We start from the raw sequence: 23,001 nt of genomic DNA on the forward strand, positions 1-23,001 counted from the left end.
TCAGGTGGACATAAAAGATCCCGTGGCACTATTTTGAAGAAGAGCAGGGGAGTTATCCCCGGTGTCCTGGCCAATATTTATCCCTCAATCGACATAACAAAAAAAAAACAGGTGACCTGGACATTGCTGTTTGTGGGAGCTTGCTGTGCGCAAGTTGGCTGCCGCGTTTCCCACATTACAACCGTGACTTTATAAGTACTTAATTGGCTGTAAAGCGCTGGGACGTCCGGTGGTCGCGAAAGACGCTGTATAAATGCAAGTCTTTTCTTTCTACACTACTTGACTCCTTCCGAAGCTTGCGTTTGATGATTCCGTGCAGGATTGGATCGGGGTGCAAGCAAAAAGCAGCACATTGGGACACCACAGACGGGTGCAATGTGTACCGAGGGAGATTCGGAACAAATGTTGGCTGGCATTGGGAGCACTGCCCCTCGTCCCTGAGCTGCAGTTGTACACGGGCCTGGGAAACCAGGAAGAAGGAGTAAGCATTCACCGAGACTGTGGAAATAATTTTGTGACGGTGGGGAATGTTATGTAGTGCTGCAACCAATAAGCAGTAGACTATACGTGTAACAACATTTGATAAGCAGTGTAAAGGGCGAAATAAATGCGGGCGATTAAAATGCATCATAATTTTCAAGGAATCTGGCTTGGAGTGGAATGGGACAATCCTGAGCGAGGAAAGCACAACGGGACTCATGAAGGAGTGCAGTACTTCCAGTGCAGGTGAATTAATTTCTTCTCCGTGTGATTTCCTTTCACAGTCGTGTTAGCCACAGCCGTTTAAAATGTTTCTCTCCCATTCTCAAATCATTATCTTTCCCCTCTCCCCAGGCCCCAACACTGACAGAGTGGGCAACTGACTAAAAACAAGACCACTGCCAATCCTATTCCTCTGTTTTTGTTTCTGAAATATTTTGCTCTAATCTTCTCCTGATCCGTACTAGGGTACTGACCCGCAGGTTCCAGCCCCCTCTAAATAGCCTAAATTTACTGACCCATACTGGGGTACAGACACAGGTTCCAGCCTCCTGTGAAGTACATTTGTAGTGTGTTTAAGGTGTTTTCTAGTAAAATTAGTGCATGTGATTAAAACGATGTCACCGTAGCCACGCCTGTGGTTTAGTCAGCGATTTCTATTGGACAACACTACATTACTGAATCTGACTCCCTTATTCTAAGGCTGAACCATAAGCTGATTTTCATGAATTCATGATGCCAGAATTCACAAGTCAGACTTATTTACATAAGAATTAGGAGCAGGAGTAAGCCTTTCGGCCCCTTCGAGCCTGCTCCGCCATTCAATAAGATCATGGCTGATCTTTGACCTCAACTCCACCTTCCTGCACTATCCCCATAATCCTTTGATTCCCTATCGATCTTTGTCTTGAATATGACTGAGCATCCACAGCTCCCTGGGGTAGAGAATTCCAAAGATTCACAACCCTTTGAGTGAAGAAATTTCTCCTCATCTCAGTTCTAAATGGCCAACACCTTATTCTGAGACTATGGGGCCAAGTTTGGGCCTGAGTTGCTCCTGTTTTTTTTGGAGCAACTGGTTTAGAACGGAGTATCTTGGAAATTGCAATTCTCGGCATTTAGTTTGCTCCAGTTCTAGTCAGTTAGAACAGTTTCAGTTTGGAACAGATTTTTTTTTTTCAAAAGGGGGCGTGTCCATCCACTTACACCCGTTTTGAAAGTTTAGGCAGTGAAAACATACTCCAAACTAACTTAGAATGGAGTAAGTGTAGATTTTTGTACACTCAGAAAAACCTACTTTAGAAAATCAGGCGTAGGGAATGGAGGGGGGGGGGTTTAAAGGGAAGTTTATAAACATTAAACACTTCAGTTTTACAAATAAAGAGCCATCATCAATAATAAATGATAAATACATCAATAAATCAACCAATAAATCAATCAAAAAAAATTAATAATAAATAAAACATTTTCTACTTACCGACTGCAGCACCGGGAGTCCTCCAGCAGCGTGCTGGGACGGCCCCCCCAGTGTGTCTCTGTCAGTGTCTCTATCTCTCTGTCTGTCTGTCTGTCTGTGTGTCTCTCACTCTCTGTCTGTCAGTGTCTGTGTTTCTGACCGCGAGGGGGGGGGGGCGGAGGGAGAGAGGGGGGCAAGGGAGGGGAGGGGGGGAAGAAGGGGGAGAAGGGAGAAGGGAGAAGGGAGAAGGGAGAAGGGAGAAGGGAGAAGGGAGAAGGGAGAAGGGAGAAGGGAGAAGGGAGAAGGGAGAAGGGAGAAGGGAGAAGGGGAGGAGGGAGAGGGGAGAAGTGGGGGGGGAGGATGGAGGGAGGGGGGGAGAAGAGAGGGAGGGGGGAGGGGAGAAGGGAGGGGGGGAGATGGGAGGGAGGGGGGTGCGGAGAAGGGAGGGGAGAAAGGAGAGGGAGGCCGGGCCCAAGACTTCGGGCGGGGCCAGCCCCCAGCACCGGATTTACAGGCAGGTGGCGTCGCGTCGTGTCCGGGGTCTGGGGAGGGGGGGTGGGGGGAAGGGAGCGCGGGTCGGGTCAGTGGGTGGGGAAGCGCGGGTCGGAACTGGAACCCTCGGGACCTGACTTATTCTGGATAAGGGATTTTTCCGGACAGGGGTGGGGGGTCATGTTAAATTGGATGGTACAGGTACTGAGCAAGGGGATATTGGGGCTGGGAGTGCGGCAGAGAGATCGTGGGGGGTGGGGGTTGGGGGGCAGTGGATCGTGGGGTCAGGCCAGCGACTGCGGGAGTCGGCAGTGAGGAAGGACTTCGATTTATTCATGTCGGAGTTCTGCGCGTGTGCCACCCGGTGGCCGGGAATGATTCTGGACGAGGGGTGGTTCCGGATAAGGGAATTCTGGATAAGGGAGGTTAAACCTCTGTATATATGTGTATATATATATATGGACAAACACTTACACAATCATTTTAATGAAGTATATAGTTATTAAAAGAATATATCAGAAAAATTCATGCTTTGGATGTGAGCGTCGCTGGCAAGGCCGGTATTTAATGGCCATCCCTAGTTGCTCTCAGGAGCCTTGTCCTTGATCCACTGCAGGTTTGAGACAAAGAAAGCTGGCATGCAGGTACAGCAAGCAATAGCGAAGGCAAATGGGGTGTTGTCCTTTATTGCAAGGGGGTTGGAGTACAAGAGTAAGGAAGTCTTGCTACAACTGTACAGGGCCTTGGTGAGACCAAACCGGGAGTACTGTGCAGTTTTGGTCTCCTTATCCAAGGAAGGATATAATTGCCTTGGAGGCAGTGCAACAAAGGTTCACTCGATTGATTCCTGGGATAAAAGGGCTGTCTTATGATGAGAGACTGTGTAGAATGGACCTATACTCTCTGGAGTTTAGAAGAGGGGATCTCATTGCAAAATAGAAGATTACATAGAAACATAGACATAGAAATTAGGTGCAGGAGCAGGCCATTCGGCCCCTTGAGCCTGCACCACCATTCAATAAGATCATGGCTGATCATTCAATCTCAGTACCCCTTTCCTGCTTTCTCTCCATACCCCTTGATCCCTTTGGCCGTAAGGGCCACATCTAACTCCCTTTTGAATATATCTAACGAACTGGCCTCAACAACTTTCTGCGGTAGAGAATTCCACAGGTTAACAACTCTCTGAGTGAAGAAGTTTCTCCTCATCTCAGTCCTGAATGGCTTACCCCTTATTCTTAGACTGTGTCCCCTGGTTCTGGACTTCCTCAACATCGGGAGCATTCTTCCTGCATCTAACCTGTCCAGTCCCGTCAGAATTTTATATGTTTCGATGAGATCCCCTCTCATTCTTCTAAACTCAAGAATTCTGAGGGGGATTGACAGGATAGACGCTGAGAGATTTTCTTCCCCTGGCTGGAGAGTCTAGAACAAGGGGGGCACACTCTCAGGATAAGGGGTAGGTCATTTGGAACAGAGGTGGGGAGGAATTTCTTCACTTAGAGGGTTCTGAATCTTTTGAATTCTCTACCCCAGAGGGCTGTGGATGCTGAGGGCTCAAGTTTCGGCCTGAGTTGTTCCTATTTTTTTGGAGCAACTAGTTTAGAATGGAGTATCCTAGAAATTGCAATTCTCGGCATTTAGTTTGCTCCAGTTCTAGTGAGTTAGAATAGTTCCATTTTGGAACAGTTTTTTTTTTCAAAAGGGGGCGTGTCCAGCCACTTACGCCTGTGTTGCAAGTTTAGGCAGTGAAAACTTACTCCAAACTAACTTAGAGTGGAGTAAGTGTAGATTTTTGTACGCTCAGAAAAACCTTGTCTACACTTTATAAATCAGGTGTAGGGAACGAGAGATTGGGGGGGGCGCAGGGAGTTTATAAACATTAAACACTACAAATAAAAAGCCATCATCAGGAATAAATGATAAATAAATCAATAAATCAACCAATAAATCAATCCAAAAAAAATAAAAAAAATAAAAAACATCAATAAATAAAAAATTAAGTTTCTACTCAACAACTGCAGCACCGGGAGCCCTCCAACAGCATGCTGGGACGGGCCCCCTCCCCCCACACCAGTGTCTCTCTGTGTGTCTCTGTCAGTGTCTCTGTGTTTCTGACAGCGAGGGGTGGGGGGAGGGAGGGATAGGGGAAGGGAGAGGAAAGGAGGGAGGGGGAGAGAAGGGAGGGAGGTGGGGAGAGGAGAGGAGGAGGAGGGGGGGAGGGAGAGAGGAGGGAGGGGAAAGAGAAGGGGGGAGGGAGGGAAGGGAGAGAGGAGGAGGGGAGGGAGGGAGGGAAGGGAGAGAGGAGGGAGGAAGGAAGGGGAGAGGAGGGAGGAAGGAAGGGGAGAGGAGGGAGGAAGGAAGGGGAGAGGAGAGTCAGAGTAGGGGAAGAGGAGAGAATGAAGGATGAGGAGAGGCGGGGGGTGTTGGGAGAGGAAAGGGGGAAGGGGGTGGGGGGGGGGGGAACCGGAGCGGGACCTGAACGGGAGGGAGGGAGAGCGGGAGCTGAAGCTGAAGAGGAGAGAGGCCCGTGTCCGATCTTCGCCGCCCCCGGTGAGCCCATTCGGCCAGGGCTAGGGGCGGCGTGCTTCGGGCCCCTCCCACACAGCCTCGGGCGCCTGGAGCTACTGCACATGCACGCACACTGTAGCGCGCATGTGCAGAGATCCCGGCACTGTTTTCAGCGCAGGGACTTGGTTCCGCCCCCGACCACGCCGAGCACGAAGATGTCCTGAGGAGACCGGAGAATCACACGGTAAGTTTTCTTCCAGAAAATCGGTGCACCTTATTGAGATGCGCCGTTTTTCCAGAGGGCGAAAACTTGGGCCCTGAGTCTCTGAATATATTCAAGGCTGAGATAGATAGATTTTGGGAGGTCGAAGGGAATCAAGGGGTATGGAGATCGGGCGGGAAAGTGGAGTTGAGGTCGACAATCAGCCATGATCTTATTGAATGGCGGAGCAGGCTCGAGGGGCCGAATGGCCTCCTTCTGCTCCTATATCTTATGTTCCTAACTGAGTGGCGAGTGGCTTGCTTAACTGCCAGACAGAGTCAACCACGTTGTTGCAAGACTGGAGTCACACATAGGCCCAGATTGGGTAAGAATGGCTGGTTGCTTTCCCTAAAGGGGCATCAGTGAACCAGTTGTTTTTTTTTTACGACAAGCTAACAGCTTTATGGTTACTTTTATTTCCAGATGTTTTTTAAACTGAATTCAACTTCTCAAATTGCCCACGGTGTGATTTTAATTCTGGTTCTCTAGATTAGTAAGAACATAGCACTACACCACCGTTCCCTGAAAGGTAATAGGTAGTGGCCTTTTCCTTCAGTACTCATGTACAAACTAAGACGCCCGCTTCTCATCCCCCTCCCCATATATAATCTTGCCGTGTACCAGCTGGCCTGATCATTGGTGTCACCAGCTCCTCACCCGTTGTGATGCCAGAGGCGGAGAGCTCCAGACACTACCCGCTGTCCCTTAACCGTTTGGGGGAGGTTGGGGAAGCTGCTGGGGGCAGGTATTAAGGGCTGGATCCCCGATTGGGAAGGAGTGCATGCAACAGCTCTGAAAACCTACATCTCTTTGTGTCAGTCACCCCACAGGTGGTTCATTCGTTCGCCCGCAAAAGGCAAGCTTCGGAATCGACTTTCTCTCGGCATTGAAGGACCGCTATGGGCACGAGGGCAATCAGGGGATACAGGACTCCCAGGGAAATCCTCTTTGCTGGGGCAAGAGGCCTATCGAATTAATGGGAGACCGAGACACAGAAGTTAAACAAAGGTAATCATAGAATGACACAGCACAGAAGGAGGCCATTCAGCCAATCGCATCTCCAATTAGTCCCACACCTCCCGCTGATTCTCCATAGCTCTACAAATTGTTTCTCTTCCAAAGCGCGCACACAAAACAAGGGACAACTTTCATCAATACATATACTTACACCACTTTTTATAATATCTTAATCAATTTCCCGTAATGTCCATTAATAGTCTTTGCTTCTTTCTAAATTATCAAGATATGGATGGAGTTACCTTTATTTTGTCATCTTTGCAGACTGGGCTTGGCAACTCTGATTGAATGTATTCCAGGAGGTTTCATCACATGACCTCCCGGCTCCAGCCCCCCCACCCACTAAAACAGCCTTTATTCTCCATATTTTTATAATTATAAGCAGACGTTTTCAATGAAAATTAGAAATTTGTTTAATGCCCCGATGATTTTTCTCCTGGAATTTTGCTCACAGCAGTGTCGAGCCCTTTCATTCCTGGAGACTCCAGGCCCATCCTGGAGGTTTGATAACCTCCCCTATTGCACACCCAGACTTTTTTGGGGGGAAACCAGTGTGTTTCCTGCGCTATGGCTATTTTATTTACAATTTTTAGTACGAGTTGAGGAAATATGTTGAGGCATATACAAAGGGCAAAACAGAGTATGCAAGCACCACATACACGCCCCACGAGTGAACACAATTCTGTCCTTCTCCACAATTCCTCCCTCTCGCCCACATAAGATTGTCATGAACCCAACACACACCCCTTTACCACACATCACCAAAGATGGAGCATCCGTTCCACTCTCTCCAACTGGACCACCAGGGATTCATTCTTATCCCTCTCCTCACACCTACCAGGTGGGAATTGGGTACGCTATGTTCCTCCTGCACTAAACCACAAGGGATCAGAAGCACTTCCGTCTTCCCCGCACCGTTCTAGATAGCCGCAGATCAGAGGTATAATGTCCTCTTCACCCTGAGCACGTGCGTTGTGCGTGGCCTAGGCCGCAGAACTGATGCCCGTCTCACGGTTGCTTAATTGAGATTGGAGAGCTGCACTTGGTGGAAAGGAGGGTGAAATGGATGCTGGAATTATTTTTTTCCCCCTAATTGGCCTGTGTTTTTAATCTGGTTTTTCATCTCTCCCGGGAGGCCACCCGGGCGTGGAGTGTCTGTATCATGATGCACCAGGCATCGCAGTTGTGTGGATTGGCTGGATGGACTTTTCCCTGTCCGTCATTGATGGTATGTCTGTCGGTTTCATAGAATCGTAGATTGGTTACAGCGCGGAAGGGGGCCATTCGGCCCATCGAGCGCGTGCCAGCTCTCTGCAAGACCACCTCAGCTGGTCCCACTCTCCCCGCCCTTTCCCCGGAGCCCTGAAAAAAAAAAACATTTCCAGTTATTTCTCAAACTCCCTTCTGAAAGCGGTGATTGAGTCTGCCTCCGCCACCCTTTTAGGCAGGGCATTCCAGATCCTAACCACTCGCTGCGTGAAACAGTTTTTTCTTAAGTGGCCTTTGGTTCTTTTGCCAATCGCCTTAAACCTGTGTCCTCTGGTTCTCGACCCTTCCACCAATGGGAACAGTTTCTCTCTATCTGCTCTGTCCAGACCCCTCTATGATTTTGAACACCTCCATCAAATCTCCTCTCAACCTTCTCTGCTCCAAGGAGAACAACCCCAGCTTCTCCAGTCTATCCCCGCAACTGAAGTCCCTCATCCCTGGAATCATTCTTGTAAATCTTTTCTGCACCCTCTCTAAGGCCTTCACATCCTGGACACAATACTCCAGTTGAGGCCGAACCAGTGTTTTATACAGGTTCATCATAATTTCCGTGCTTTTGTACTCTATACCTCTATTTATGAAGCCCAGGATCCCATAATCTTTTTTAACCAATTCCCTGCACACCATTCCGAGTGAGAGAATGAATAGGGTTACCTGGCCCAACCTTACTCCAAACCACAGAGCCACAATTGTATCACCTCTTCAGATCACACTCCAAACCGGTTGATGTCCTGTTAAGAATAAACTGCTACTGGGACTGACCCATCACGACGCAGAAAATCTAACTAGATAATCTTCAAAGCCGAGCTGCGAAAGCAGACCACTAAGTTGGAAGTGTGAGGTGCTGAACCATTCCTCCAATCACTATCGCGGATAACTAATAACCGTGCAGTCACACTTCGTAATCGCATTGCGTGCATACTGCTGTCCAGGCCAGGAAACCATGGCGATGAGAAATGTGGGATGTGCAGATGATTCATTTTTTACACCTTGCTTCGTGAACAGAATCGCGTGTCACTGTTCCTCTCGCACTTAAATGTCATGTAACTGAAAGCCAGTGTAATTTTTACACGAGTTGCCGTGTTGTAGGCCAGTGTCAGTTCTAACTAATATCCCACTCCCCTGCCCCGTCTCTGTCTGTCTGATATACAGGTGGTTTGATGCATTGTTGATTGTCTCAATCAGAGAGTGCCAAGTGAGTAGTGTTGATGAAGAGGACGAGATCTCCAATATCTGCCCCAGTATCCTTGCAATATTAATTTAGCTGCACTGACAAAAAGAATGCTGTGCCTGAGAATAAAATCATCTGATAGAATAAAGTGCATCCGGGAGGGCGCTGAGCACCTTGAGTCTCGTCGCCGAGAGCATGCAGAAATTGAGCGCAGGCAGTGGAAGGAGCGTGCGGCAAATCAGACTCCCCACCCACCCTTTCCTTCAACCACTGTCTGTCCCACCTGTGACACGGACCGGTTCTCGTACTGGACTGTTCAGTCACCTAAGGACTTATTTTTAGAGTGGAAGCAAGTCTTCCTCGATTCCGAGGGACTGCGTGCCCAAAATGCTGTGATTAAAATAAACAAAACATATCCTGATATGTTTCTGAGCCGCTTGTAGGGTCATCAACGCTTACAAACGTACAAGATTGACAGGCAGGAAAAGACCAGTTGGTCCATCAGATGGCCCGAGCATCGTGACTAACCACAACATGGCTTTTGTCGTGTTTGATGATCTATAGATTATGAAAAGGGTTTGATAAGGTAGAAGTTGTTTCTATTTATGGGTGGAGCCCAAAGCCATGGGCCATAAATATAAGATAGTCACTAATAAATCCAATGAAGAATTTGGGAGACACTTCTTTACCCAGAGAGTGGTGAGAATGTGCAACTCAGGGGGTGGTTGAATAGTGAGATGATTTCAGGGGAAGCTAGATAAACACATGAGGGAGAAAGGAATAGAGGGTTATGTTAATAGGGTGAGAGGAACAGGGGTGGGAGGAGACTGGTGTGGAGCATAAACACTGGCACGGACCTGTTGGGTCGAATAGCCTGCTTTGGGGCCATACATTCTGTATAATAGTTTTTAAAAGAATGATCCTTTGGTTATAGCATGCCCTTGTACATTACTATCGTGATAGACAGCTTACGATGATGCAGGATGTCTTTGAGAGTGGGTTGGAATGCCCCTGTTGGATAACTGATGAAGTTCTTGACCAACCTCATCGCACTGCGAGATCCTACAGCTTGTGTAGATCGATGTGCTTTCTTCCTGCATGGTGCCTGCGTTACACAGGGATGTGTCGTCAAAGATCATCATCACAGGCAGTCCATTGGAATCGAGGAAGACTTGCTTCCACTCCAAATGTGAGTTCTCAGATGGCTGAACAGCCCAATACGGGAATTACAGTCTCTGTCACAGGTGGGACAGACAGTGGTTGAAGGAAAGGGTGGGTGGGGAGTCTGGTTTGCCGCACGCTCCTTCCGCTGCCTGCGCTTGATTTCTGCACGCTCTCGGCGATGAGACCCGAGGTGCTCAGCGCCCTCCCGGATGCACTTCCTCCACTTTGGGCGGTCTTTGGCCAGGGACTCCCAGGTGTCAGTGGGGATGTTGTACTTTATCAAGGAGGCTTTGAGGGTGTCCTTGCAACGTTTCCTCTGCCCACCTTGGGCTCACTTGCTGTGTAGGAGTTCCAAGTAGAGTGTTGCTTTGGGAGTCTTGTGTCGAGCAAGCGGACAATGTGGCTTACCCAGCGGAGCTGGTTGAGTGTGGTCAGTGCTTCGATGCTGGGGATGTTGGCCTGGTCGAGGACACTGACATCGGTGCGTCTGTCCTCCCAGTGGATTTGCAGGATCTTGCGGAGGCAGCGGTGGTAGTATTTCTCCAGCGCCCTCCTATATGGCTCAGAGCCGTGGACCATATACGTCAAAGGTATGAGCCTGTAGGCGACAGTAGGCCAGAAATGGGGACGGTATTTTGGGGATTTCTTCTGATTTGGACTCGCGTCAGCACACAGTGTGGACTATTTTCAATAGTGTCTCAACCTCCATTGACTAAGACTGGGAGGAGAGATAGTATCAGGCGGTCCCTCCTATCAATAACCCACTTCCACACCAAAGAGGGATGAGTTCACAGGTGTTTCAATGAGGGACCTGACATTCCAGATCCCGAATTACATCCTGAAAGAGTGGAAGATTGCTGTGCGTGGATTCTTTTAACGTGGGGTGACCGTTGCACACCAGCCACCTCACGGGCTTGACAGAGCTAGGTCTTGGTCCAGTGGCAAGGGTTAACAAAGACGACTGGAGACCAAGCTCTGCTGCACTGACCTAGTGTGCGCACATGCTCCTACTATCCATAGATCGTAGTGTGGGCTCCACATGTGGGAAGGGATTCACTCACTCATCCAGCCTGCTGACACACCAGCGAGTGCACACTGGGGAGAGACCCTTCACCTGTTCAGCGTGTGGGAAGGGAGGAGCGAGAGCTGCTTGCAGCCACCTGAATGGGATTTGCTGTAGTTGGCAGGAGAACTAGAGGCTCACTTATCCGAGGGCACGGGGATCACTATGGAAAGGTCTGAAAGCTTTATTCTGATAATCAGAAAGTTTCTTCGCCTGTAGCAAAACCAGAAGTTGGAAAGTAAGGGTCTTCTCTAGGCCGAGGTGAGGTTTTCTAAGCTCTCAATCCCCTGCAGTTAAATGGTCAGAGCTCCTCCCTCAGGCAATGGTCAGTACGTGCAAAGAGCACAAGCTGCGTCGGTGCCAGTGGATTCAGCAGTCTGTTGAGCGAGGTTCTGCGTCAGGAAATTCTCTCCGAACACGACGCTCGCACAGAGGCAATCTGGGATGAGTAGGATGAGAGGATAATGCAGGCAGATGTTTACTACGACAGACTGCTTTAACCAGCAGATGGAGCAATTGGAGTGCATCATGCAGGTGATGCACACCCTTGTTCCAGTCATGTATCGCACAGAGAACCAACTCCCCCCCCGCCCCCCCCCACCACCAGCTCCAACTGTTGGCATTGGCAGGCGGAGGATCAGGTGCAGAACTATTCACTCCACCACTCCCACGCTGATAAACCATGATCATCTGTCTACTGGGGTCTGTCCAATGGAAATATTGTGTTCCTGCATTTCTTAATAAAGATAAAGGTTATTTTTCTTAATAAATTCTCCCTGCCTCTTGTGGCTGTTCAGGGACAATGTCAGGGGGCACTTCTTCTCAAAGGAAATCTGGAACTCTCTTCCCTCCCCCCCCCCCCCCCAAAAAAAAAAACCCAAAAAGCTCATGCTGGGGTTCAATTGAAAATTCCAACACTGGGATTGATAGATTTTTGTTCGGCAAGGCTATTAAGGGATATGGAACCAAAACGGGTACATGGAGTTAGGATACAGAATGGCCGTGATCCAATTGAATGGAGGAACAAGCTCAAGGGGCTGAATGGCCTCCTCCTGTTTCTATTTTCCACTCCCTAACCCAGGGGCATTGAGCCCAACTGCAGAAGGCCCACTGCTCCCCTGGCTGAGCGCAGCTAACCCAGGGGCATTCCTGGTCTGGCCTGGTCACTGTTTTAAAAAAAAAAAAATCACGGGCCATCCACGGAGAGCTTGGATCAGACAGTCTTGCTGTAAAGATAAGCTGTCTTTTCCATCCCACCATTCCATTGCTGTTTTGTAGGATCCTGCTGTGCACAAATTAGTTGCCGCATTTCCTTATATTACAACAGTGACTGCACTTCAAAAGTACTACATTGGCTGTGAAAGATGCTATATAAGAGCATGCAGAAAACAAGCGCACGCAGCTGAAGGAGCGTGCGGCAAACCAGACTCCCCACCCACCCTTTTCCATCAACTACTGTCTGGCAGGGCTGACATATGAAGAAAGACTGGATCGACTAGGATTATATTCACTGGAATTTAGAAGAGTGAGAGGGGATCTCATAGAAACATATAAAATTCTGACGGGACTGGGCAGGTTAGATGCAGGAAGAATGTTCCCGATGTTGGGGAAGTCCAGAACCAGGGGTCACAGTCTAAGGATAAGGGGTAAGCCATTTAGGACCAAGATGAGGAGAAACTTCTTCACCCAGAGAGTGGTGAACCTGTGGAATTCTCTACCACAGAAAGTTGTTGAGGCCAATTCACTAAATATATTCAAAAGGGAGTTAGATGTGGCCCCTACGGCTGAGGGGATCAAGGGGTATGGAGAGAAAGCAGGAATGGGGTGGTGCTGATATTGAATGGTGGGTGCAGGCTCGAGGGGCCGAATGGCCTACTCCTGCACCTATTTTCTATGTTTCTATGACCCACCTGTGACAGAGACTGTAATTCCCGTGTTGGACTGTTCAGTCACCTGAGAACTCACTTTTAGAGTGGAAGCAAGTCTTCCTCGATTTCGAGGGACTGCCTATGATGATATATAAAAATAAGTTCTTTCTATGTTTTTCTTCCTTTACATCCAGCACACTTCATATCTACTCTTAATGTAGTACGGTGAGCAACACACCATTGTACAGTGCTGCACTGATGTTGAGATCATGGTTCCAACCAAGTTATTGTAGGACGGGGGAAAATCGTGCCTTGCTTGCAGATAATGCAGGTTTGTCAAATCTATTCCTTCACCATGTTCTTTCAGATATTATAGAGCTGGATTTGTCCAAGAACCTGTTTGTTTCCTGGGATAAAGTAGCGCAAATTACTCTGCACTTAAGGAAACTCGAACATCTCGATCTGAGGTAAGGAATCTGTGTAGGTTACTGAGGGGCTAATGAGACACTTCGCAACGGTTTGCTATCACAGATTGCTTTTATTTCTTGTGGGGCGGGCGTCTGGAATTTAAAAACCAGGCAATGGATGCAAGAAAATAGTGAATAACCCGATAACCAGCGAAGCTCCCCTGGTTACCGTTGCTTGTATGTTTAACCATTAACGGGGACTGACCTTAAAATTCGAGCGAGGCCGTTCAGAGGTGATGTCAGGAAGCACAAGTGGATATCTGGAACTTTGTGTCCCCCCACCCCCCCGCCCCAAAAAAAGCTGTTAAGGACTGGGGTTCCATTGATAATTTCAAACCTGCAATTGATAGATATTTGTCAGGCGAGGGTATTAAGGCGGGTAGATGAAGTTGAGATACAGATCAGCCATGATCTAGTTGAAGGCTGGAGGGGCTGACTGGCTGCCTCCTGTTTCTGTGTTCCTATTAATTGAGTGCTCTTATGAAATCCTGTACAAACTTTTGTCAGTCATCAGTGTAAGATTCCTGGATCTTTTCAGGATGACTGATGTTCAAAGGTGCTTCTACCCAGAGGGACTGCAGGCGTTCTCCTGCCTGAATATAAATAACCCAACAGAAGCATCGAGCCAAAACTTTTTTTATTGGGTTCTGACAAAGGTACCGTCACATATTAGGAAGCTATTGTACATATGTGTGCATTGAGATATATTTTATGAAGCAATTGTATGATTACGAGTAAATTCACATACATTTTTATGAGGTGTCAGCTGTGGCTCAGTTGGTAACTCTCTCACCTCGGAGTCAGAAGGTCGCAAACAGATCATCTGATCATTAGGAACATAGGAACAGGAGGAGGCCATTCAGCCCCTCGAGCCTGTTCCATCATCCAATGACATCGTGGCTGATCGGTGACCTAACTCCATTGGCCCATATCCCTTAATACCTTTGGTTAACACAAAGCTATCAATCTCCAGTTTAAAATTAACAATTGATCTAGCATCAATTGTCGTTTGCGGAAGAGTGTTCCAAATTTCTACCAACCTTTGTGTGTAGAAGTGATTCTTAATTTCACTCCTGAAAGGTTGTGCTCTAATTTTTAGACTATGTCCCCGAGTCCTAGAATTCCCAGCCAGTGGAAATAGTTTATTTCTACCTGCCCTATTTGTTGCTCTTAATATCTTGCTGTGCACAAGTTGGCTGCTATATTTCCCAACATTACATGGGGCAGCATTTGCCTTGTGTTGGCCTCGTGCAAAGGTTGGCTTTGGGTCTTAATTTTACTAGACAATGACACTGAATATTAATTTGGTGTCAAATCCCCACACGGACGATTGTTAAAAAGGTACATTTGTAATAAGTAATATAAAAATAATTGACTAAAGGTTAAGTGATAGAAAGCATAAGAGTAAATCACATCAAAAGTCATGAATGGGAATGAGAACGAGAGATTAACGAGCAAAGATTGTATGCAATGGAAAAGGGGATTGTTGAAGATTTAAATTGGCTTTTAACTAAACAATGCAGTGATTGTTATGGTTGAATTACATAATTGGGGCTCTTATTATATAATTGGGGCTTTCCAAGGGATGTTCTTGAACAGTTTCAGCACTCAGACTCCAGTTTGTTAGGTCAGATGTTGTCTCAACGTATCTGCATATTTTCAGTCATAGTAGGAAATGAGGCTGGTTTTATTTCTAGCATTATGTCAGGTTCATAATGGACTATGACCGACAGGCCTGTTGGCAAAGGGTAAAATGCCTCTCTCTCTGAGTAACATCTGGAGGGCAATTGTGCTTTTATGGTGATTTGACCGGTCGGGAGTGACAGCGAGTTGGTGCTGCAGTGCTCCAAGCACCCTGGGTCTTTACAAACCTATCCCCAGTCCTCTGCTGTCCTCCAATTATTCATGGAGCTTGAGTTTGGATGTTGGGGTCTGTGCCTTTTGGTATGCTCTTCCTTCAACCCCAATATGCCCCCTCCCAGCCCCTCACCAATCCCCTTTTGAGGTTGGTGTGGTTCAGAACTGCTCCCTGTGACTTCTCATTGAGCACTCTTGTTGCTCACTGTTGAATCATTTGGGTAAAGAATGATACCAGAACTGAGAGGTTATAATTATCAGTAAAGGCTGAATGGGCTAGGGCTCTTTACTTTAGGATGGAGAAGGCTGAGGGGTGACCTGATAGAGCTCTTTAAAAATGATGAAGGGGTTTGGCAAGGCAGACGCAGAGAGAATATTTTCATTTGTGGGGGGTGAGGGTGGAGTACAAAACTATGGGCCATCAATATAAGATAGTCTTTAATAAATCCAATAGGGAATTCAGGAGAAACTTGAAAGGTGAGAATGTGGAACTCGCTTCCACAGGGAGTGGTTGATGTGAATAGTATCGGTGCATTTAAGGGGAAGCTGGATAAACACAAGAGGGAGAAAGGAATAGAAGGATATGCTGATAGGGTGAGATGAAGAGAGGTGGGAGGAGGCTCGTGTGGAGCAGGAACATTGGCATGGACTGGGCCGCATGTACGTTCTAAGTAAAGGCACTGCCCGGAACAGGGCCTGTTGTGCAGTGAAGCAGGATGGGACCATCATTGGCGGTCCCTCGAAACGAGGATGACTAGCTTCCACGCCAAAAAAGGGCCGAGTTCACAGGTGTTTCAATGAAGGACCGAATATTCCAGGTCCTGAGCTACATCCTGAGGGTGGAAGATGCCTGTGCGTGGATTTTTTTAACGTGGGGTGGCCGTTACACACCAGTCACCACATGGGTTTGACAGAGCTAGGCCTTGGTCCAGTGGCAAGGGTTGACCAGGACGACTGGAGACCAGCTCTGCTGAGGATGGGATCACGCGACTGCTGAAAGGCGCAAATTTCTTGAAGGGCAAAGCTCTAAGTGAGAGCTCCCTCCCCTACCCAGGATATGGCCCCTGTTGTCCATGGAACTTGGACTACAGTCAAAGAATGGGGGAAGGCTTAATGAAGGATGCTCATCTCACATTCACTGCCACTAGCAGAAAGTGCCTTCAAAGGTATAAATAGGGCACTTACTTTTGTTACCTCTTGTGCATTGAACCTTTCTTTCCATTTACCAATCATATAAAATCTAAAAGTACTTCCTGTAAGTTTGCAGATGTAAAGAATAGGTCTTTCAGTGAAGAGATGAATTAGTTTAGGTGATGTGAGGATGATATAACTGATGTTCTGTCCAACCGGACAAGCACTTCCATGGTTTGGTGAGTGTTTTTGCTAGTTGAGTAATCCATCCATTCTTACTATGGCTGTTAGGATTCCTGAAAGAACCTCCATGGTCGTCCTTGGCAACAGTTTTTCCGATGATCTCATATATGGTTTTCTCTCTCTCTCTCTCTCTCACCAGTCAAAACAAGTTGGCGATCGTTTCCAATCCAGTCTCGCTATCTGACGCGTTTGCCAACCTGAAGTCATTAGCCATTCAATACAATGGACTGACATGGGCCCAGGTAACACGAGTGCTATGCTCTCTGTGCTTGAATGGATTGAAGTGATGCGACACGCAGCTGACTCTGATCTCTTTGCAGGTTCTGGAATGTGCCCCAATGTGGCCAGTGCTCGAAAGAGCCCACCTGTCATCCAACGCCATTTCTGTGTTGGAAAGGTAAGGCTAATTCTTTCCCCACTTTCGCTGTGCACCGAGATTCACACCGAGATTCACACCTTGAAACGCCGCTCAATGATAACTGTGGCTCAGGTACAAGCAGGCCACCACCTGACTAACCCACCTCAAAACGCTTTCTACATTTTGATTTCCACTTTACCTGCACTGCGTTATCAGGGAGCCAATGGAAGTGCAGAGAATTGGACTAAGTAGGACTGATCAAACCTGTTACTTTACACTGGGCTTTAAATTATATTCCCCTCCATTAACATTAGATTTTGGTTCAAGATTATCTTCTGTACGTGTATCACCGTGTGCCTAATTCTCTTTAATGTTTGAATGTTCATCAAATTTGACATTTAAATCTGCAGTGGAAGACCTTTTTTTACATTGGTGCTAGTTGTATATGTAACTGATATTTGCTTTTTCCCCCGATTAGTTTTCTCTACCCATTCCCGTCCCCCCCCCCCAAGTTTCCTTCTGAAGGAGTTGACCCCTTGCTGTAGAACGTTACATCCCGAGGACAGGGTACACAGACTAGGAGTGTTTTCCATTGAGTATAGAAGTTTAAGGGATGATCTGATCGAGTTGTTTAAGATAATTAAAGGATTTGATAGGGTAGATCAAGAGAAATTATTTCCTTTTTTTTTAAGTTTCAAAATATACTTTATTCATAAAAAAATCTGTACAGTACATTCAAAGGCATTTCAATACCTTTAGCTGCGGTCAGCAATCCCATACACTATTATTTGGGTGCTGATGGCAGTTAAGGGGTATTAAGAGTTACAGAACCAAGGCGGGTAGATGGAGATAAGATACAGATCAGCCATGATCCAATTGAATGGTGGAACAGGTTGGAGGGGCTGAGTGGCCTCCTGTTCCCGTGTGTGCCCGATACTGCTCGCCAAATGACCGCCCTTTATATGAATGATGAGCAGGAAAAGCCCTATTGGTCCTACAGATCTGCGATAGCATGTGTATCACAATATATACACTCTCCACCCCACCCGAAACCATGTGATCGCTTGGGCGAGGCAAAGAACCAGACCAGTTTGAGTAGGGAAAAGATCTGGGAAATCCCCCCGCCCCACCCCCATGGCAATTAAAACTAGCCCAGGGGATCACTCTGCCACAGACAGTAGTAACCTTTGGTAAGAGGCGCTCTCCACCCCAGCCAGAGATGGGTCCATCTCGTGCTTGAAGGAGCGAGGCAGTCACCCAGGTGTCCGATATTTCAAACCCGGATTGCTGTATCAACTTGGCGACGTGTCCAGAGACAGGGTGCTGTTCCTATCGGTGCAGACTGGATGGGCCGAATGGCCTCTGTCTGTGCCGTGCCTCAGTGATTTAAAGTAGGCGTGGAATGTTAAAATGTCTGTGTATTTCACCTCCTCCCGTGTGTCGTTTCATTAACCCGGTGCGTTGTTTCCAGGCCTGTCAGCGTTCTGCAGTCCCTGACGTTACTGGACCTCAGCTCCAACCCGCTGGCTGGTGAACATCAGCTGGTGCACATTGCTTATTTGCCAAGGTTAGAGGATGTGCTTCCTTTGTGTTGGAGCTTGCAGTTGAAGTAACAATATGTGACCCACCTTCACCATTGTTTGCAGTGCGAAGGCCCTGTGTGGGCCTTTACTGATTTTGTTGTGTCCTATGGCGCATAAAGAGTTTCATAATTAACTTCATTTGGTAATATTACTCCAAAAAACAATGTAGTTTGTGATAAATTACTCTATTATATCTCATCCATTAGATTAGTTTTCCATTGGTACTTTCAAAGACTCACAAATCTTGCTGTGCACAAATTGGCTGTCACGTTTCCTACATTGCAACAGTGTCTGCACTTCAAAAGTACTTCAAAATCCTATAAAGCACTTTTGGGAGATCCTACGGTTGTGAAAGGCGCTATAGAAATGCAAGTTCTTTTCTTTCGTTCTTTTTTCTTTCCTTTCTCACCTTTCTTCCTCTTTCTTACTCAAGGGCCCAATTTTGGCCATGACTTGCTCCAATTATTTTGGAGTAAGTTGGTTTTTCTGGCGTAAGTTTAAAAAATGTCATTTTCCCCAATAAACTTGCTCCTGAGTAAGTCAGTTAGGTACAATTTTTTTTAAGTTGAGTTTTTTTTTCAAAAGGGAGCGTTCCCAGACACTTACGCCAGTTTTGGCCATTTATGCCACTTTGGCTAGCAAAAACTTACTCCAAATCAACTTAGTCAGCGTATGTGGCCAGCTCTGAAAAACATTGCGGGCAGTTAAGAATTCGGCGCAGGTTATTACATTTAAAGCACCAACACTTACAAAGCACTAAACAAAGCACAAAAAATAATAAGCAACCAATCAATAACAAATAAAAAAAATAGAAGTCCTACCTTTATGCCAGAAACAAGTTTTTTTTAAAGTCCCCCCCCCCCATCAAAACACCCTTTCCCCCCCAACCCACCCCTCCTCAAAACTCTCCTCCTCCACCCCCCCCCCCCCCCACAATCAAAACTCTCCTCACTAAACAAAGCACAACCATCAATAAATGAAAATAAAACCGAAGTCCTACCTCGGCCCGGGATCTCAGCAGGCCAGTGCGGGAGGCCACTCGAGGCCGGGGATAGGACGCGGCGAAGATCGGGGCGTCCCTTTGGCCGGGGATAGGGGCTGCGAGCATCGGGTCCTGCTCACGGCCTGCAGGACACGCTGGGAGGCGAGGAGCATGCGCGCAGACTTCACTGCGCATGCGCGCAGCTGCCGGCAGTGCTTTCTGTACGGGCCTGTTGCTCTGCCCCCCCCCCCCCACTTCACTAGCTACCCCACGCTGGGACACCGGAGAGTGGGCAGGATGGGGCCACTTTTTTTAAGCACCGTTTCCAGCGCGCAAAGTTGTCACATTTAAGGTAAGTGTGCTGACAAAAGGGGTTGGGGAAAATTGGGCCCTTTCTTCCTTTCTGCCTTCCTTCCTTTCTACCTTCCTTTCCTCCCTACCTCCCTCCCTCCCTCCCTTTGCTTTATTTCCCCTTAGTAGGCCCCTGTGGTAAGGCACTCCCTGTTCTAATAACTATCTACATGGGAAAAATTCTAACTTCTTGCTGTTGCCAGGACTTGTTCTGAGTGCTGCCTCCTGCAGGCGAAGAAACAAACTGCACCTTAGACCTGGGGAAGCTCAGCTCAACCAGGGTGCATCGCTCCAGGTGACTTGTCCTGTGGCCGGGTGGCGATTCCTGTACATGCGGATTCCATTTCATTCAGTGACTGAGGGTGGGGGAACAACTTATGTGTAATAGTTAATTGCAGCAATACTCATACCATGGGACCCTGCCTCACCAATCCTGGTTCCTGTAAATCTGTTTTTAATGATCATATGTCATAGGATGTCATAGGCAGTCCCTCGGAATCGAGGAAGACTTGCTTCCACTCTTAAAATGAGTTCTTAGGTGGCTGAACAGTCCAATACGAGAGCCACAGTCCCAGTCAAGGTGGGACAGATAGTTATTGAGGGAAGGGGAGGGTGGGACTGGTTTGCCGCACGCTCCTTCCGCTGCCTGCGCTTGATTTCTGCATGCTCTCGGCGATGAGACTCGAGGTGCTCAGCGCCCTCCCGGATGCACTTCCTCCACTTAGGGCGTACTAGTTCTGTATTTATGCTGCAGCTGAGTGTATCTATCCGAGTCCTCTGTTGTTTCAGGTTGGAGCAGCTCATATTGTCAAACACTGGCTTAACTTCACTGCATTTTGAGGATGTTCAACCGGGTATGTGGAATTTTATGATTTTACATTTTACATTTTTTTTTAGCCCCTCGCCCTTCCTTCCCTGACTCTGGAAACTCGTGCCGACAGCTTCCTGGAACCTCTCTGCAGAAGCTGCTTTTCCCCAGAGAATCTGGACATCCAGCCATGCACAATCTAGTCATTGCCCAATATCCACCCATGAAGGCACTGGGTAGTGATTAAGAGCAAGATCACTGGTTAATTCCTTTCACCCGCTCCCTGGCCAGGGGTCAGTAGCTGCCCCAGTTGAGATAGGCTGACCACGGACCAGTGGCTGAACCTGGGACCACCTAGCCCTGCATGGGGAGGGCACCACGGCCTATGGTGCATTTACCAACCGAGCCATTGGAGAGCTCCTGGTTAATTCATACATTGGGTTATTCTCCCACGCACCCCTCTGTGGTCTCCCCGTGCTCCCTGGATGTTCTCCAACCGGCAGGAGGTGGGCAAGGCCATTCAGTGACTTTACCCTCTGTCTCGGCATTTGGAGAACTGCCTGCTGTTGATCTGCCAGAACTTGCCATGTGGACTGCAGGTGTGTGTGTGCCATGTAGTCACGCCGAGAGTGCAGTGGGGCGCGGGCTTGCCATAACCTAGCTGCAGGCACACCCAGTGTTCCATCACTCATATAGCGGAAGATTCTGCCAAAATCGCAGGGATTTGCTGTCTTCCTGCTGACAATTGTGGTGCACTGTGGATATGCACTTCCTTTAGTATTCTCTAACTCTAAACTCCAAATCTGATTGTTAAATTGTTTTAAAATTCATCATGTGGTGGTTTTTATATCTTCACACTTCACACCCCCCCCCCCCCACCCCTTGAGAAGTAGCGGAAGGATTCACAGACTGACTAACAGTGTGACAGGATGGTGTTATTTTTATATCTTCACGCTCTCCCTTGGAGAACAGTGAGAGGATTCACAGGCTGACGGCTGCAACTTAAATGCTCCTTCCGTTCGCTGTAACCACCTTTATACCAGCCGATGGGGGTGGTTCGTCCTATACGGCAGCGGGGGAGGTTATGGGCTCCCACAACCCATACGATGAGAGGGGCGTAGGAAGCACCCACACCCAATGGAGCTCCAGTCCCCACTCACCGGGACAGTGCAGGGGGATCATACCCTGCACCTTGGGTTCGGGAGGGGGGGGTGTGAGGCGAGGGGGGATTGGTACCACTGAGCCAAAGGCTTCCAGTTAATACGATTGTCACAGTTCGATGGAAACACTCCCGTCCTTCTCCCCCACTCCTGGTGATGGAAGGCACTCCATTTCTCCCACCTCACCCACCGCTTCTATTCCCACCTCCCATATTTCAAGCTGTCCCTCTTCCTCCCATCTTCCCGTTTCATGCCTGCTCTTCCTCCTCTCTTTCCCCCTCGCTGTCCCCAGTTATTACTCAGCAGCATTTCTCGTTCCGATCCTCTGGGTTTGAACTTCGACGCAGCAGTGGCTGGAGTGTCTGGATCTGTTGTGAGAATTCCCACCTGCAGCGACGTTCGATCCCTTTGAGCGCCAGCCGGGGCTCAGGCACAATCCTGATAGTCCGCGAACACACGGCCACAGAATCCCACGCTGGGCCCATGTGCACTGCCACTCAGTGCCGCAGTGGGACATGGGCTTGCCATCATTTCGTTGCAGTTATACCAGGTTGGCAAGTGGGGATTACATTCTTTCCTATGTGTTTCCAACCAGTTTTCTGTGTTCATTTTCAGATGGTAAAACAGCAATGTTTCCCAATTTGAAATTCTTAGCAATCGACAAGAATCGAATCTCTGAGGTAAATATATTTCTAGGAACTTCATTCCATTAAACAAAGGACTGCAAATAAATCTTTCATTTCCGTACGAATGCTGCGAACACGCTTCCCTGTTTCTGCTTTAGTTGCTGTTCAGTTTTCTTTACAATGCTTGTCCAGTTCACTTGAAAGATGCTGTTAAAAAGTAGTTTGGAATCAACATAAATTGCTTGACCAGTAACATTGTGAACTTTTTTCCCAGCTCTCCTCCCTCCCTGCAGGTGATGATTCCCAATGAAGTATGGCCCTCTAAGACTTAGCCCATGTGACTGTTTTTCATATATAAGCCTGTGTGTGTGTGTGTGTGTGTGTGTGTTTACTTCCCTGTGACAACCCAGCTAGGCTTAAAAATGATCCACATTGGTGTCAGCTGTGGCTCCGTGGGTAGCACTCTCACCTCTTGAGTCAGAAGGTTGTGGGTTCAAGTCCCACTCCAGAGTCTTGAATACACAATCTTTGCTGACACTCCAGTGCAGTACTGAGGGAGCACTGCACTGTCGGGGGTGCCATCTTTTAGATAAGGCGTTAAACCGAGGCCCCGTCTGCTCTCTCACGTGGGTGTAAAAGATCCTATGGCCGCTATTTTGAAGAAGAGCAGGGGAATTCTCCA

General features: G+C 47.9%; 1 protein-coding gene across 5 annotated transcripts in view; it reads left to right on the forward strand.

The window, feature by feature from the left end:
- Nucleotides 1-23,001, forward strand: part of tbce (tubulin folding cofactor E) — a 109,524-nt gene that overhangs the window by 60,595 nt on the left and 25,928 nt on the right. For 4 of the 5 annotated variants that reach the window (XM_070884653.1, XM_070884652.1, XM_070884651.1 and 1 more), the window contains 9 exons: nucleotides 642-726; nucleotides 6,021-6,209; nucleotides 8,640-8,728; nucleotides 13,121-13,220; nucleotides 16,591-16,693; nucleotides 16,772-16,848; nucleotides 18,281-18,376; nucleotides 20,515-20,579; nucleotides 22,309-22,373. In XM_070884653.1, coding sequence (XP_070740754.1) covers nucleotides 642-726; nucleotides 6,021-6,209; nucleotides 8,640-8,728; nucleotides 13,121-13,220; nucleotides 16,591-16,693; nucleotides 16,772-16,848; nucleotides 18,281-18,376; nucleotides 20,515-20,579; nucleotides 22,309-22,373 — 869 coding nt within the window. The remainder of the gene's footprint in view (nucleotides 1-641; nucleotides 727-6,020; nucleotides 6,210-8,639; nucleotides 8,729-13,120; nucleotides 13,221-16,590; nucleotides 16,694-16,771; nucleotides 16,849-18,280; nucleotides 18,377-20,514; nucleotides 20,580-22,308; nucleotides 22,374-23,001) is intronic. The other variant, XM_070884655.1, reaches the window with a different exon arrangement.

The sequence above is a fragment of the Pristiophorus japonicus genome, chromosome 7 (genome assembly GCF_044704955.1).
Source record: "Pristiophorus japonicus isolate sPriJap1 chromosome 7, sPriJap1.hap1, whole genome shotgun sequence".
Taxonomy (NCBI): domain Eukaryota; kingdom Metazoa; phylum Chordata; class Chondrichthyes; family Pristiophoridae; genus Pristiophorus; species Pristiophorus japonicus.